Genomic DNA, 12,500 nt, shown 5'->3' on the forward strand with positions numbered 1-12,500 from the left:
CTCACACCCCCACCCACCCACACAAACATATCAACGCAAACATCTCTCACACCCCCACCCACCCACACAAACATATCAACGCAAACATCTCTCACACCCCCACCCACCCACACAAACATATCAACGCAAACATCTCTCACACCCCCACCCACCCACACAAACATATCAACGCAAACATCTCTCACACCCCCACCCACCCACACAAACATATCAACGCACACATCTCTCACACCCCCACCCACCCACACAAACATATCAACGCAAACATCTCTCACACCCCCACCCACCCACACAAACATATCAACTCACACACCTCTCCCACCTCACCCTCACACCCCCACCCACCCACACTGTGTGCTTGGGCTGCAACTCCCAGGTTCATTTGTATGTACAAGTGGGATTTTATATGGCATGCCCGTTTTAATCCCGCCATGTAGGCAACCGTAGTCGGAGACGTGCACGCCGAATGTATTATTGGTTGTTTCTTTTAACCCACCGAACGCTGACATAGATCACAGAATCTGTACCTGGCTTATTTGATCTTCTTCATGTGTACAAAAACAAAGAAGGTTCTGTCTCTATCAAGTCTGCACATCCCTTGACCTGGCAGATCGGGGGGGAAAAAAATCGCCACCCCAAAAACCACGAGGCGCCGCGCGAATGGGATCCGAACCCAGAACCCTAAGATCGAAAGTCCAACGCTTTCACCACTTGGCTATTGCCGACGCCGTCGTCATGAGTGTTTAATCATAGTTACAACATAAAAAGACTAACGTTTTGATGATGATGATGATGATGATTATAATGACGATATGAATACTTTTACAGCGCCTATCCTCGATCGGAGACCAATCTTTACAAACACGGGGTCATTTGCACACAACAGGCAGCCTACCTGGGTAGAGCCAACTGACGCCTGCCATTGGGGCGCTCATCATTGGTTTCCTGTGTCATTCAATGAGATTGTAGGCACGCGCACAATACAAACACAGACAGACGTGTAACATTTTTTTTTTTTACGCGCATGATCATTTTTCTACTTGAAAAGGGAGACAACTTGAAGCCATTGCTGCTCAGCGCTTCCTATCAATCAGCTGAAGGATACTTCCGGGACATTTCATGTTCCATTCCTTTCTTTTTCCCCCTTGTGCTTTTCTTGTGGGCAGAGCGGACGGCCTTGGTCTTGTCTCGTTTTCTCGCGCATTTGGGGGATAATTTGGGGTTGCATGGTCGAACGTTGATCAAGTGAATAGTGATGAAGCGCTCGCAGTGGAGTCGAGTTCAACGGGCTATCGGTAAAATCCACATTCAATGTCAAGTTGTTCAAGGCTTAGGTCTTGATTTGGTGAAGGCCGCGCTGTTCGAGTGGGAAAGTTCTGGATGTTTGTCCGTGTGGGGGGAAGGGTGGGGATCGGGGGTCGGGAGGGGGGGGGCCGTCTAGCGTTTCAAGGGAAAGTCCTGGATGTTTGTCCGGGTGGGGGTGGGGGATGGGCGTGGGAGGTTCCGTCTAGCGTTCCAAGGGAAAGTCCTGGATGTTTGTCCGGGTGGTGGTGGGGGTTCCGTCTAGCGTTCCAAGGGAAAGTCCTGGATGTTTGTCCGGGTGGGGGTGGGGGTGGGGGGGTTCCGTCTAGCGTTCCAAGGGAAAGTCCTGGATGTTTGTCCGGGTGAGGGTGGGGGTGGGGGGTTCCGTCTAGCGTTCCAAGGGAAAGTCCTGGATGTTTGTCCGGGTGGGGGTGGGGGTGGGGGGTTCCGTCTAGCGTTCCAAGGGAAAATCCTGGATGTTTGTCCGGGTGGGGGTGGGAGTGAGTGGGAGTTCCGTCTAGCGTTCCAAGGGAAAGTCCTGGCTGTCAGAAAGGGGGGTTGGGGGATGCGGGGGGGGGGGGGGGGGGGGGGTAAAGTTCTGGCTTTTGCTCTGGCGTTTCGGGGATGCCGGGGGGGTCGTTTCCGTTGAGTTTTACGTCGTTCTGGTTTATGTCCTTTATAAAGGTCTCGTTGTTCAAGGCTGGAGTCCAGGAGTTTTTCGCTGCAGTAATCTGTACTTTGTTCATTGCATCAGTCGCTTGGGTCTGTTTCTCTTTTCCATCTTATTTTTATCTGTTCACAAGCCTGATGCCCAGCCACAGAGCAGCGATGACTTTGTGTCCCTTTCAGGAGTAACGAGTTTCTCTTCTTGTTTAGGGGTTTAAAAAAAAAAATTAATCGTTTGTTTCATATCTAACAGCATGAAAAGATCTCAAAGTAGGAAAATGTCAAAATGTCAGAACACTAACACATAGTAATGGACACTCAACACAAGACACACACACAGTTCCACCATAACAGCTACAATATTCTGAAAGTCCACTTATCTGTCTATTCATTAATTTATTTTAATTCTGAGTTCTATATCAGTATCATCCTATCCCTTATGAACTTTTTTTCTCTTTCACAGTATTCATGTAAATGAATACATGATGTATTATAGCAAATCTTATGTTTTAAGGTATTTGCTATTCTTCTGTGATGCCTTCAGTATAAGATTTTGTTGTTGTTGTTTGTTTGTTTGTTTGCTTTAATTAGTTGCTTTTTAAGACATACCAGGGTATTTCAAGCAAAATAATTAAAGCTCTTTACCTGTGATGGTGAGTAGAATACAAAAAGGCATCACCCCCCTCCCCCCTTTTACTCCACCATCCCATCCAGGTTCTAGTGCCTTGTTTTGGATAATGGCTACTCAATAAACAGGGGAAGACAATTTATACATTTGCGGACATTGTTCAGCCATACATACTGTTTTACTCAGTTTCCAGGCTTAAAACATGTACACTTATAAACCCGACCCTAATCGTTCAAAAAGCTGTTTTGAATACAGATTTATTTTTCAGTCAACACAATGCATCTCGACTGCATTGCACAATGTGCTCTCAATAAAAAAAACAATATCAAACAAATGATAGTAATAATAAATGCATTTATTTAGCTCTAAAACCCTGGCGCGGAAACAAATCGAAGCGACTTTCACAAGCATGCATGCGCGCATGACAAATAAATAAACAAATGCATATTCTACACATAATAACATTTTTTTTTTCAATTAAAATATTACGCACACAATGAATAACAAAGCATTCAAGCCATTGTATTTTTTCTTTATCTACTGTACAACAGCTACTCCCAGTTTAAAAAAAAAACCAGTCAGACTTCCCACTGTCAGAGAACAACTGCTCTCGGCTGTTTTTCAAAGCAATCAGACCACTGTGACTTGACCATAGAACAACTTCTCTGAAGAAAAGAAAACCCAACCAACTAACAAAAACAAAAACAACCAGAAAAAAACAAAACACATGCAAACCAGTGTGTCCAATTTACGTTCAACAGCTTCCCCCAAAAGAATCCAACTAACTGTCTCTTTAGGAAGGCATTGAACTGCTGTCAACAACGACCCCCTGGGTTCTCAAAACCCCTATAAAAAAAATAGTAATAAGAATAATAATAATGGATACTTATATAGCACACTATCCAGAAATCTGCTCTGGGTGCTTTACAAAAACGCTTTTGTTAACATAAAACATTATATCTATGTTACATACACACACCGAAATGTGACTACACACACACACACACACACACACACACACACACACACACACACACACACACACACACACACACACACACACACACACACACACACACACACACACACACACACACACACACACACACACACACTGCATACATACATTTTAACATACATGTGTATCTAACAGCTACCCTAACACATACGCACACATAGGCAGGCACAAACTTACATAAACACACGCACACTATTTATAGTAATAAGAATAATAAAATTTAAAAAAAGAAGAAGAAAATGAGTAATAAGTGCTCCCCCAAAATAGCTTAAACCAATATGTCAGTACATTTAAATGAATTGAAAAAAAAAAGAAAGGTAGGGGGAGAATCAATTTAGTCTTTACATTGTCCCACAACACTGAACACATACAGACGCCGTGGCCCAATCTGCTGGGCGCTGGACATCATTCTGCTCGATCCAGTGTTCTCCACCAGTGTGATTAACAGGGTTAGAGGCTTTTTGATTCATTGACTGATTGAGTGATATGGATACTTATATAGCGCCTATCCTCGGTGGGAGACCAAGCTCTAAGCACTTCACAAACACGGAGTCATTTACACAACAGGCTGCCTACCTGGGTAGAGCCGACTGACGGCTGCCATTGGGCGCTCATCATTCGTTTCCTGTGTCATTCAATCAGATTTCAGGCACGCACACCTACACACTCAGACAAATATGTAACATTTAACATTTAACGTGTATGACCGTTTTGTTTATTTACCCCGCCATGTAGGCAGCCATACTCCGTTTTCGGGGGGGTGCATTCTGGGTATGTTCTTGTTTTCAAAAACCCACCGAACACTGCGTTTCAGCACGGTGTTATGTACCTCCCTCCACCTGGTATGAACAGCCTGGAACACTGTAACATCAGCTGAGGAAAGTTTCTGAAAACGGCGGAAGGAGAAGGACTGAGCCCCGCCTTCCGGTGAAGCGGAGTCCTAGGGACACAGTGGGTATGAATTTCATTGCACCGATGACCGTAAAAGGCTATGAGACCAAATGTGTGTGTGTGTGTGTGTGTGTGTGTGTGTGTGTGTGTGTTCTTCGTAGTGGATGTAGATTTGTAAGGACAGACTGGGAGATCAGGTCATGTCTACAAAATCATAATCCTTGGTTAACAGTTAACAGTATCAGTTTCAGTAGCTCAAGGAGGCGTCACTGCGTTCGGACAAATCCATATACGCTACACCACATCTGCCAAGCAGATGCCTGACCAGCAGCGTAACCCAACGCGCTTAGTCAGGCCTTGAGAAAAAGAAGGGTGAATAAATAATAGATAAATACATTAAAAAAAAAAATGAAGTACTACTACTAATGATAACAGGTATAAGGCGCAGAAACTTGATGAAGTCAACTATAAGCGTACATAAATTTAAAAAAAGTAATAATAATAATAATAATAACAAAATAAATAAATGAAAAAGACAATAATGATGATAAATAAGCAAATAAATGTAAAACATGCAGACATACATTCACACATACACACACATATGCATAACAGGTATGCACCAAACATGCAGTTTCACAGATATGAAAGCACAGTCAAATACACATAAACGTACAACACATAAACACACAGACACACAGACACACACACACACACACACACATTACCCTGCACCCCCTCTACCCCCCTTGGTTAACAAAAAACACAAACAGAAAAACAAAATAACCTCCCCCCAAAAAAACAAAAAAAAACAAACAACAACAACAACAAAAAAAACAACAACAAAAAAAACCAAAAAAAAACACCCACAATCAAAACGGACAACGTTCTGAGTTCCGAGTCCCCCCCCCCCCTCCCTCCCTCTCTTCCTCCACCCACACCTCCTTCCTACCTCCCTCCTTCCCTCCCTGATATGTGTAAATTAATCAAAGATGCATGTTGTGCACTGTTTCGAACCCCCCACACCCCCTACCACCCCACTTAGTTGGGATAAGAATCACGTAATCAACGTCTCGCCTCCTTGCCTAGCCTCCTCTCCTCCTCCTCCTCCTTCTTCTTCTTCTTCTTCTTCTTTTTCTTCTTCTCTCCCTCCTCCTTGGGTGTTATTCTGAAATGGAGGCGGGACGCCCTGGGTGGAGGAGGCGGAGTCGTGTTTCATGCCCCTTTTGATGCCCAGTTCCATTTTGCTGGCCACGTACTCGAAGAGGTGCTTCCAAGCAAGCTCCGTTTCCAAGGTGAAGTCTGTAACCAGGGCGTGCTTCAGGGTGTCCCTCAGCGCAGGCCACATCAGCTGTGGATGGTGAGGTTTGGGTTCAAACAGTACGCACACACATATATTCCTACATGTACACACTGATTTACATACAGGCATGTATGTTACGGAGGCAAGCAGGCACGCACAGGCACGCGCAGACACACACACACACACACACACACACACACACACACACACACTCCTCACGAACACACACACACACAAACAAACAAATAATTGCGCGCGCAAGCACGCAGGCGCATTCACGAAATATATATACACACACAGACACAGACTCACACAGGCACACATCCCCCCCACCCCCGTACACACACACACACACACACACACACACACACACACACACACAACATAGATTACTTTTTTGATGCATTACATTATATCTAAAGGTGCAGGACTAGATTTCTGTTTGTTCCCTCACATTGTGGACTTTACTGAAATGAGTCAAAAGAACGCATTAACCAGTCAAATACACGGTGCTTCAGGATACGTTAGTGTCGTAATAGCCCCCTCCTTAGGCTTTGGTGTTGTTTATTATAAAACACAGACAAAGCTGAAGTTTCTAGCAACTTTTTTCATGTTACAATCCACTCTTAATGGGGAAAATAACCCGATGATTTACCTGCTATTCTACTCACTTGATTTATAACTTACGGAAATTTCACTTACTGCTTCCGACGTTAAAGATAAACAAAACCTGAACAAAAATAAAGCAGTATGGCCAGATCTTGTCCACAACAGACTGTTAACTGTGTCATTGCCAGTCATTCTAGACTCACTGACGAGAATTTTCAACAAAAGCTTGCACGAGGCAAAATTTCCTCTGTTTGGGAAAACAACACATGTAAATCCATTGCATAAAAAAGCAAGCAACGAAGGAATTTTGTAACAACTACTGCCCGGGTTCCTGGCTCAGCTGTCTTGGTGAATTCATGAGACACGCATTTACAGACGAGTTTTCATGTTTCTGTCATCAAATCATATGCTGTTTTCGTTACAGCCAGGATTTATTCCTGGTGAATCAACGGTAAACCAGTAGCGATGCATTAAAATTTTTATGATTTGTGCTCTTCTTCTGATCAGTGTCACAACCATTGCTGTGTCTTTTGTAAAGCATTGAATCGAGTTTAGCACAAAGGGCTTCTAAATCTAAAACTAGTAAAAGCGAATGGCATACGAACCAAAGTATTCGACTGGTTCAAAGATGACCTTTCTAATCGTATCCAAGCAGTAGTTATAAAAGGCGACAAGTCAGATTACAAAGGAGTCCCTGTGGGTGTTCCTCGGGGCTCTGCACTGGGTCCACTTTTATTTCATATCTATATCAATGATATTGTACACAACACCCAATTCAATATTAAGCTGTCTGCAGATGATACGAGTTTTTCTTTAACATAAAAAAAACCCGGATATCCATGCACAAATACTTAACTCTGACTTAGAACACAGAGTTTGTCAAATTAATGAATGAACTGCTAGATAATCATTTAAATTATGATGTCAGTGATAATATTTCCTATATAAAAAAGTGGGAATGTTGCAAAATTGAAATCAGAAATTTGTGCAGTGAGTTTGGTAAAAATGTAGCATGTAAAGAACGGAATAACGTGAAGAGATTAGAGCTACAAATTTCAGACGTTGAGAAAGACTTAGTAAACGATCCCTCTAACAAAAACAAACAGACTCAATTTCTAAAATTAAAACAAAATCTAGAATTATTGCTATTAGAAAAAGCGAGAGGGGCACAAGTTAGATCAAGAATTAAGTGGATTGAGGAGGGTGAACGAAACACAAAATATTTTTGTAATTTAGAAAAAGCTCGAGCCAGAAAGAAAATTATAACAAGACTTAGTAAAGAAACTGGTGAAGTTATAACAGATCAAAGAGAAATACTACTTGAACAGGTGTCTTACTTTAAAAACTTATATAGTCAGACAACAGCAGTAGAAGATGTAAGGGAAGCAACTGATATATTTATGGCAGATGAAAATTTCCCTCGTTTGAATGGTACGGATGCTGCTGTGTGTGAGGGACCTGTCACTTTAGAAGAAACGAGCAATGCACTTGCGAAAATGAAGAACGGGTCTGCCCCAGGCTGTGATGGAATTACAGTAGAATTCTTTAAAACATTTTGGTGTAAAATAGGCAGTATTGTGACAAATTCCTTCGTAGAATCCTTTAATAAAGGTGAACTATCTTACTCTCAGAAGCAAGGAATTATAACATTGATACACAAAGGAAAAGACCTAGAAAGAGATAAGCTAAATAATTGGAGACCTATAACCCTACTCAATACAGATTACAAACTACTTGCAAAAACACTAGCAGAAAGGCTGTCGTCCGTTGTTCACACTTTAGTTAATGAAGATCAAGCAGGCTACATTAAGGGCAGAAACATATCTACAATTATCAGATCGATTGATGACGTTATTAATTATCTGAATAAAACAAAGAAAGCGGGATACTTATTAGCAGTAGATTACTCTAAAGCATTCGACTCCATATCAAAAAGTTTCTTGGTACATGCTTTTTCTGCCTTTGGTTTTGGACCAGTCTTTCAAAAATGGGTTACTGTCTTATTTAAAGGTTGTACAAGTTCTGTTAATCATGGTGGTTGGATATCTGAACCTTTCGACGTGCTGTGTGGTATTAGGCAAGGATGCCCATTTTCACCTTTGGCATTCGTGTTAGCTGTTGAATTATTAGCTATTAAAATAAGAAACAGTCCCATAGTGGGAATTGTAACCCCTCGATCCGAGAGAAATGAGGATGAGCATTTAAAAGTAAAACAACTGGCAGATGACACAACCTTGTTTCTTAGAGATATAGAGGACATGAATAGATCGTTTAACATTTTTACTTCTTTTGAAAGATTCTCTGGACTGAAATTGAATGAACATAAAACAAAGGCACTAAGACTAGGTTGACAGAAAAGAGAGGTAAATCTTCCATTCTCAACAGTAGATAGAATAAAGATATTAGGAATCCATTTCGAAAGTAACCGAATGGCCAAAGACATTGAAGATAACTGGACAAGCAGGATTGATCGAGTGAACAAACTCATTAAAGAGTGGAGTAAACGTGACTTAAGTATTCAAGGGAAAGTAGTCGTGATAAAATCATTTCTTGTCAGTCAGTTCATTTACGTTATGCAGTCGATTGGCCTTCCAGCTGAGGTTCTGAATAAAATAAACTCAATTCTGTACAAGTTTCTGTGGCAGAAAAATCACAGTAACAAGAGAGCTTTCGAGAAAGTAAAAAGAAAAGTAATGGAAGCGAGTGTAGAAGAAGGTGGTCTGAACATGATAAACATGATCCAGCTCCAAAAATGTTTTCACCTACAATGGGCAGGGAAACTGTTTGGGGCGACAGCCAAGGAAAACTGGAGTGTGATCCCTAAATGGCACATGGATAAACTTGTTAAAGAAAATGTGTTTCTCTTAAATTGTAGATCAAAAGATCTAATAGGTTTGAACATGATAGACAACGATTTTTGGAAAGATGTAGTTAGTTCGTATCTTGACAGCAGGCTGTTAAAATCACTTTCAGACATCAAAAGTAACAACTTTCACTCCCAATTGCTGTTTAACAACGCCTTGATAAAGTATAAAAACAAATTATTATTATTCAAATCTTGGAATGAGAAAGGTCTTGAACAAGTAAAGGACATAATTAATTTCAGGGAAAATAGAGTGTTGTCTTTAAGAGAGATACAGGATATAGTGCGTAAAAACAAAGCAGGCATTGTTTTTGAATATAACGCATTGATAAATTCGATACCAAAGGCATGGCTTCAATGGATAGAAAGAGGGGAAAGGGAGGATGAAACACAGAAATGTGATGTAAGCCTGTACAACACAAATTTAAAACAGATAAAAAAAATACACTCATAAACAAAGAGAAAACTGTTCCCAACGCATACTACTTCTGGCTCAGAAAATTTGGTATCCACTTACTCGGGTCAACCTGGTCTATAGCGAGAGATATAACAAAAGAAACTAGATTAAGAGTTCTGCACTGGAAAATTTTACACAACATCTACCCCACCAATATCCTTGTAAACAAAATGAAAGTAGCAGAAAACAATAAATGTCCCTATTGTAAAGATTTGGTAGATTACATTGAACACTTTTTTTTTTGATTGCCCAGTAACACTCAACTTCTGGAAGTATATTGAACAAAAACTACTAACAGAAACAAGTGTCCACTTGAAACTGTCAGCATCAGATATCCTGTTTGGGATTGAAAATTCACCATATCTAAAAGGAAATTATGCGTATATCAATAATATAATATTTGTGGGTAAAATGTGTGTCAGTATCTATAAAAAGACCAAATCAGTCTTTCCCTTACAGGTTATTTTTGAACGAGAATTTGAAACAAGACGAATTCAGATGGAAAAAAAAACACCTCCATCTACAAATAACGTCAAATGATCAAATGAGAAGTGAGAAAGAGACAAATATGCACACAGAAAGCACACCAGAGCATGAACACCCCCCCCCCCCGGCCCCCCTCAACCCCTCCCCACCCCCCAGACAAACCAAACAATCTTCCAACACTAAAGTTTTGCAACGTGATTGTCCATATATGAAGAAACAGACAGACTTAGAATTGTGTATGAATGAAGGTGAAAAAACAACAACAACAACAACAACAAAAAAACAAAACAAAAAAACAAACAAAGAAAAACATAGATAAGTTTTGTACACTTAATTGTATGACTTGTACATTTTCCTTCCATATTATTGTAACAAGCCCAAAATCAGTGAGTGAAAAGTCGTATTTATTCCATAAACGCTATTGATTTATTTGGCATTGTGATTTATATACAAAATAAAACGGTGGTCGACCCAAGAAAGTCCGGGTACAAAAAAAACAAAACAAAAAAAACAAAACAAACTCTGACTTAGAAAAGACTAGGTTCTTGGGTTACTTACTTTATAACTACACATTGTTTGAAATGATGTAGTGTGTACATAACCATTCTTCTGTATCAATGTGCGGCTTCCTACCTGCACTTGTACCCCATTTCTAAGGGGCCCTGGCCTTAATGAATAAGACGTCCGAGTCCGAGTCCCTCCCTCACCAAGACCATGTCTGCCTGAAGATGGTAGCCGTGGTGCCTCTCTCCAATCTACACACTCCCTCTCACTCTCCCCGCCCCCCTCCCCCTCCTCCGCCCGCTCCTCTCACCCCCCTTTGAACCCACCTTTCCCATCACACCCACACACCCCCATCCCCATGTTCGTGTCTCCCTCGCTCACTCACTCACCCAGACCATGTCAACATGAAGATGGTAGCCGTGGTGCCTCTCTCCAATCTACACACTCCCTCTCACTCTCCCCGCCCCCCTCCCCCTCCTCCGCCCGCTCCTCTCAACTCCCTTTGAACCCACCTTTCCCATCACACCCACACACCCCCATCCCCATGTTCGTGTCTCCCTCGCTCACTCACTCACCCAGACCATGTCAACATGAAGATGGTAGCCGTGGTGCCTCTCTCCAATCTACACACTCCCTCTCATTCTCCCCGCCCCCCTCCCCCTCCCCCGCCCGCTCCTCTCACCCCCCTTTCAACCCACCTTTCCCATCACACCCACACACCCCCATCCCCATGTTCGTGTCTCCCTCGCTCACTCACTCACCCAGACCATGTCAACATGAAGATGGTAGCCGTGGTGCCTCTCTCCAATCTACACACTCCCTCTCATTCTCCTCGTCCCTCCCCCTCCCCCGCTCGCTCCTCTCACCCCCCTTTCAACCCACCTTTCCCATCACACCCACACACCCCCATCCCCATGTTTGTGTCTCCCTCGCTCACTCACTCACCCAGACCATGTCAACATGAAGATGGTAGCCGTGGTGCCTCTCTCCAATCTACACACTCCCTCTCACTCTCCCCGCCCCCCTCCCCCTCCTCCGCCCGCTCCTCTCACCCCCCTTTCAACCCACCTTTCCCATCACACCCACACACCCCCATCCCCATGTTCGTGTCTCCCTCGCTCACTCACTCACCCAGACCATGTCAACATGAAGATGGTAGCCGTGGTGCCTCTCTCCGAGCTGCACGAGCTCCGCTGACAGCTGCGTGGAGTTCTCGAGGTTGGCGACCACCTTGCCGAGGACGCCCATGACCAGGTCCGCGTGGCTCTCCAGCATCTGCCAGTCGATGATGAAGTGGCCCGTCTCGGACCTGGTCATCAGGCGCTTGAACATCTTCTTGAAGCTCGCCTGCAGCTGGAACAGTCTGCGGTGTGTGCGGGCATGCAGCGCACAGTCAGTTCAGTTTGAGTGGCTATAGGGAATTATGATATCCATTTGTTCATTTATTCATCTATCTATTAAAAATATTTATTTATTTGATCTATTTATCTATTCATTTAAAATATCGATTTGTTTATTCATTTATAGAGACATCTTGTTATAGCGCATATTCTTGAAGCTGTGTACGCTTTACAATAGTACCGAAAAAAACATTCACTCAAACGTTTATCCCCACACAAACATATGCATATAATTTTAAACATTGGCAAGAGAGAACAATTGAAAGAGATCATCACGACATTGAATAAATCAAGTAATGTTATCAGAAAATAAAGAGAAAAAAACCCGAAATGATGACAATAACAATGTAGACAATTACACATGCACATGCAT

The 12,500-nt window shown here is 42.4% G+C and overlaps 1 protein-coding gene across 1 annotated transcript in view; it reads right to left on the bottom strand.

Moving 5' to 3' along the window:
- Window positions 1-5,538: 5,538 nt before the first annotated feature.
- LOC143296030 (neuroglobin-like) overlaps window positions 5,539-12,500 on the bottom strand; it is a 25,133-nt gene continuing 18,171 nt past the window's right edge. The window contains exons 3-4 of the mRNA XM_076607775.1: window positions 11,859-12,090; window positions 5,539-5,856 (exon numbers count right to left, since the gene is read on the bottom strand). Of these exons, the coding sequence (XP_076463890.1) occupies window positions 5,563-5,856; window positions 11,859-12,090 (526 nt within the window). The 3' untranslated portion in view covers window positions 5,539-5,562. The remainder of the gene's footprint in view (window positions 5,857-11,858; window positions 12,091-12,500) is intronic.

The sequence above is a fragment of the Babylonia areolata genome, chromosome 21 (assembly GCF_041734735.1).
Source record: "Babylonia areolata isolate BAREFJ2019XMU chromosome 21, ASM4173473v1, whole genome shotgun sequence".
Taxonomy (NCBI): Eukaryota; Metazoa; Mollusca; class Gastropoda; order Neogastropoda; family Buccinidae; genus Babylonia; species Babylonia areolata.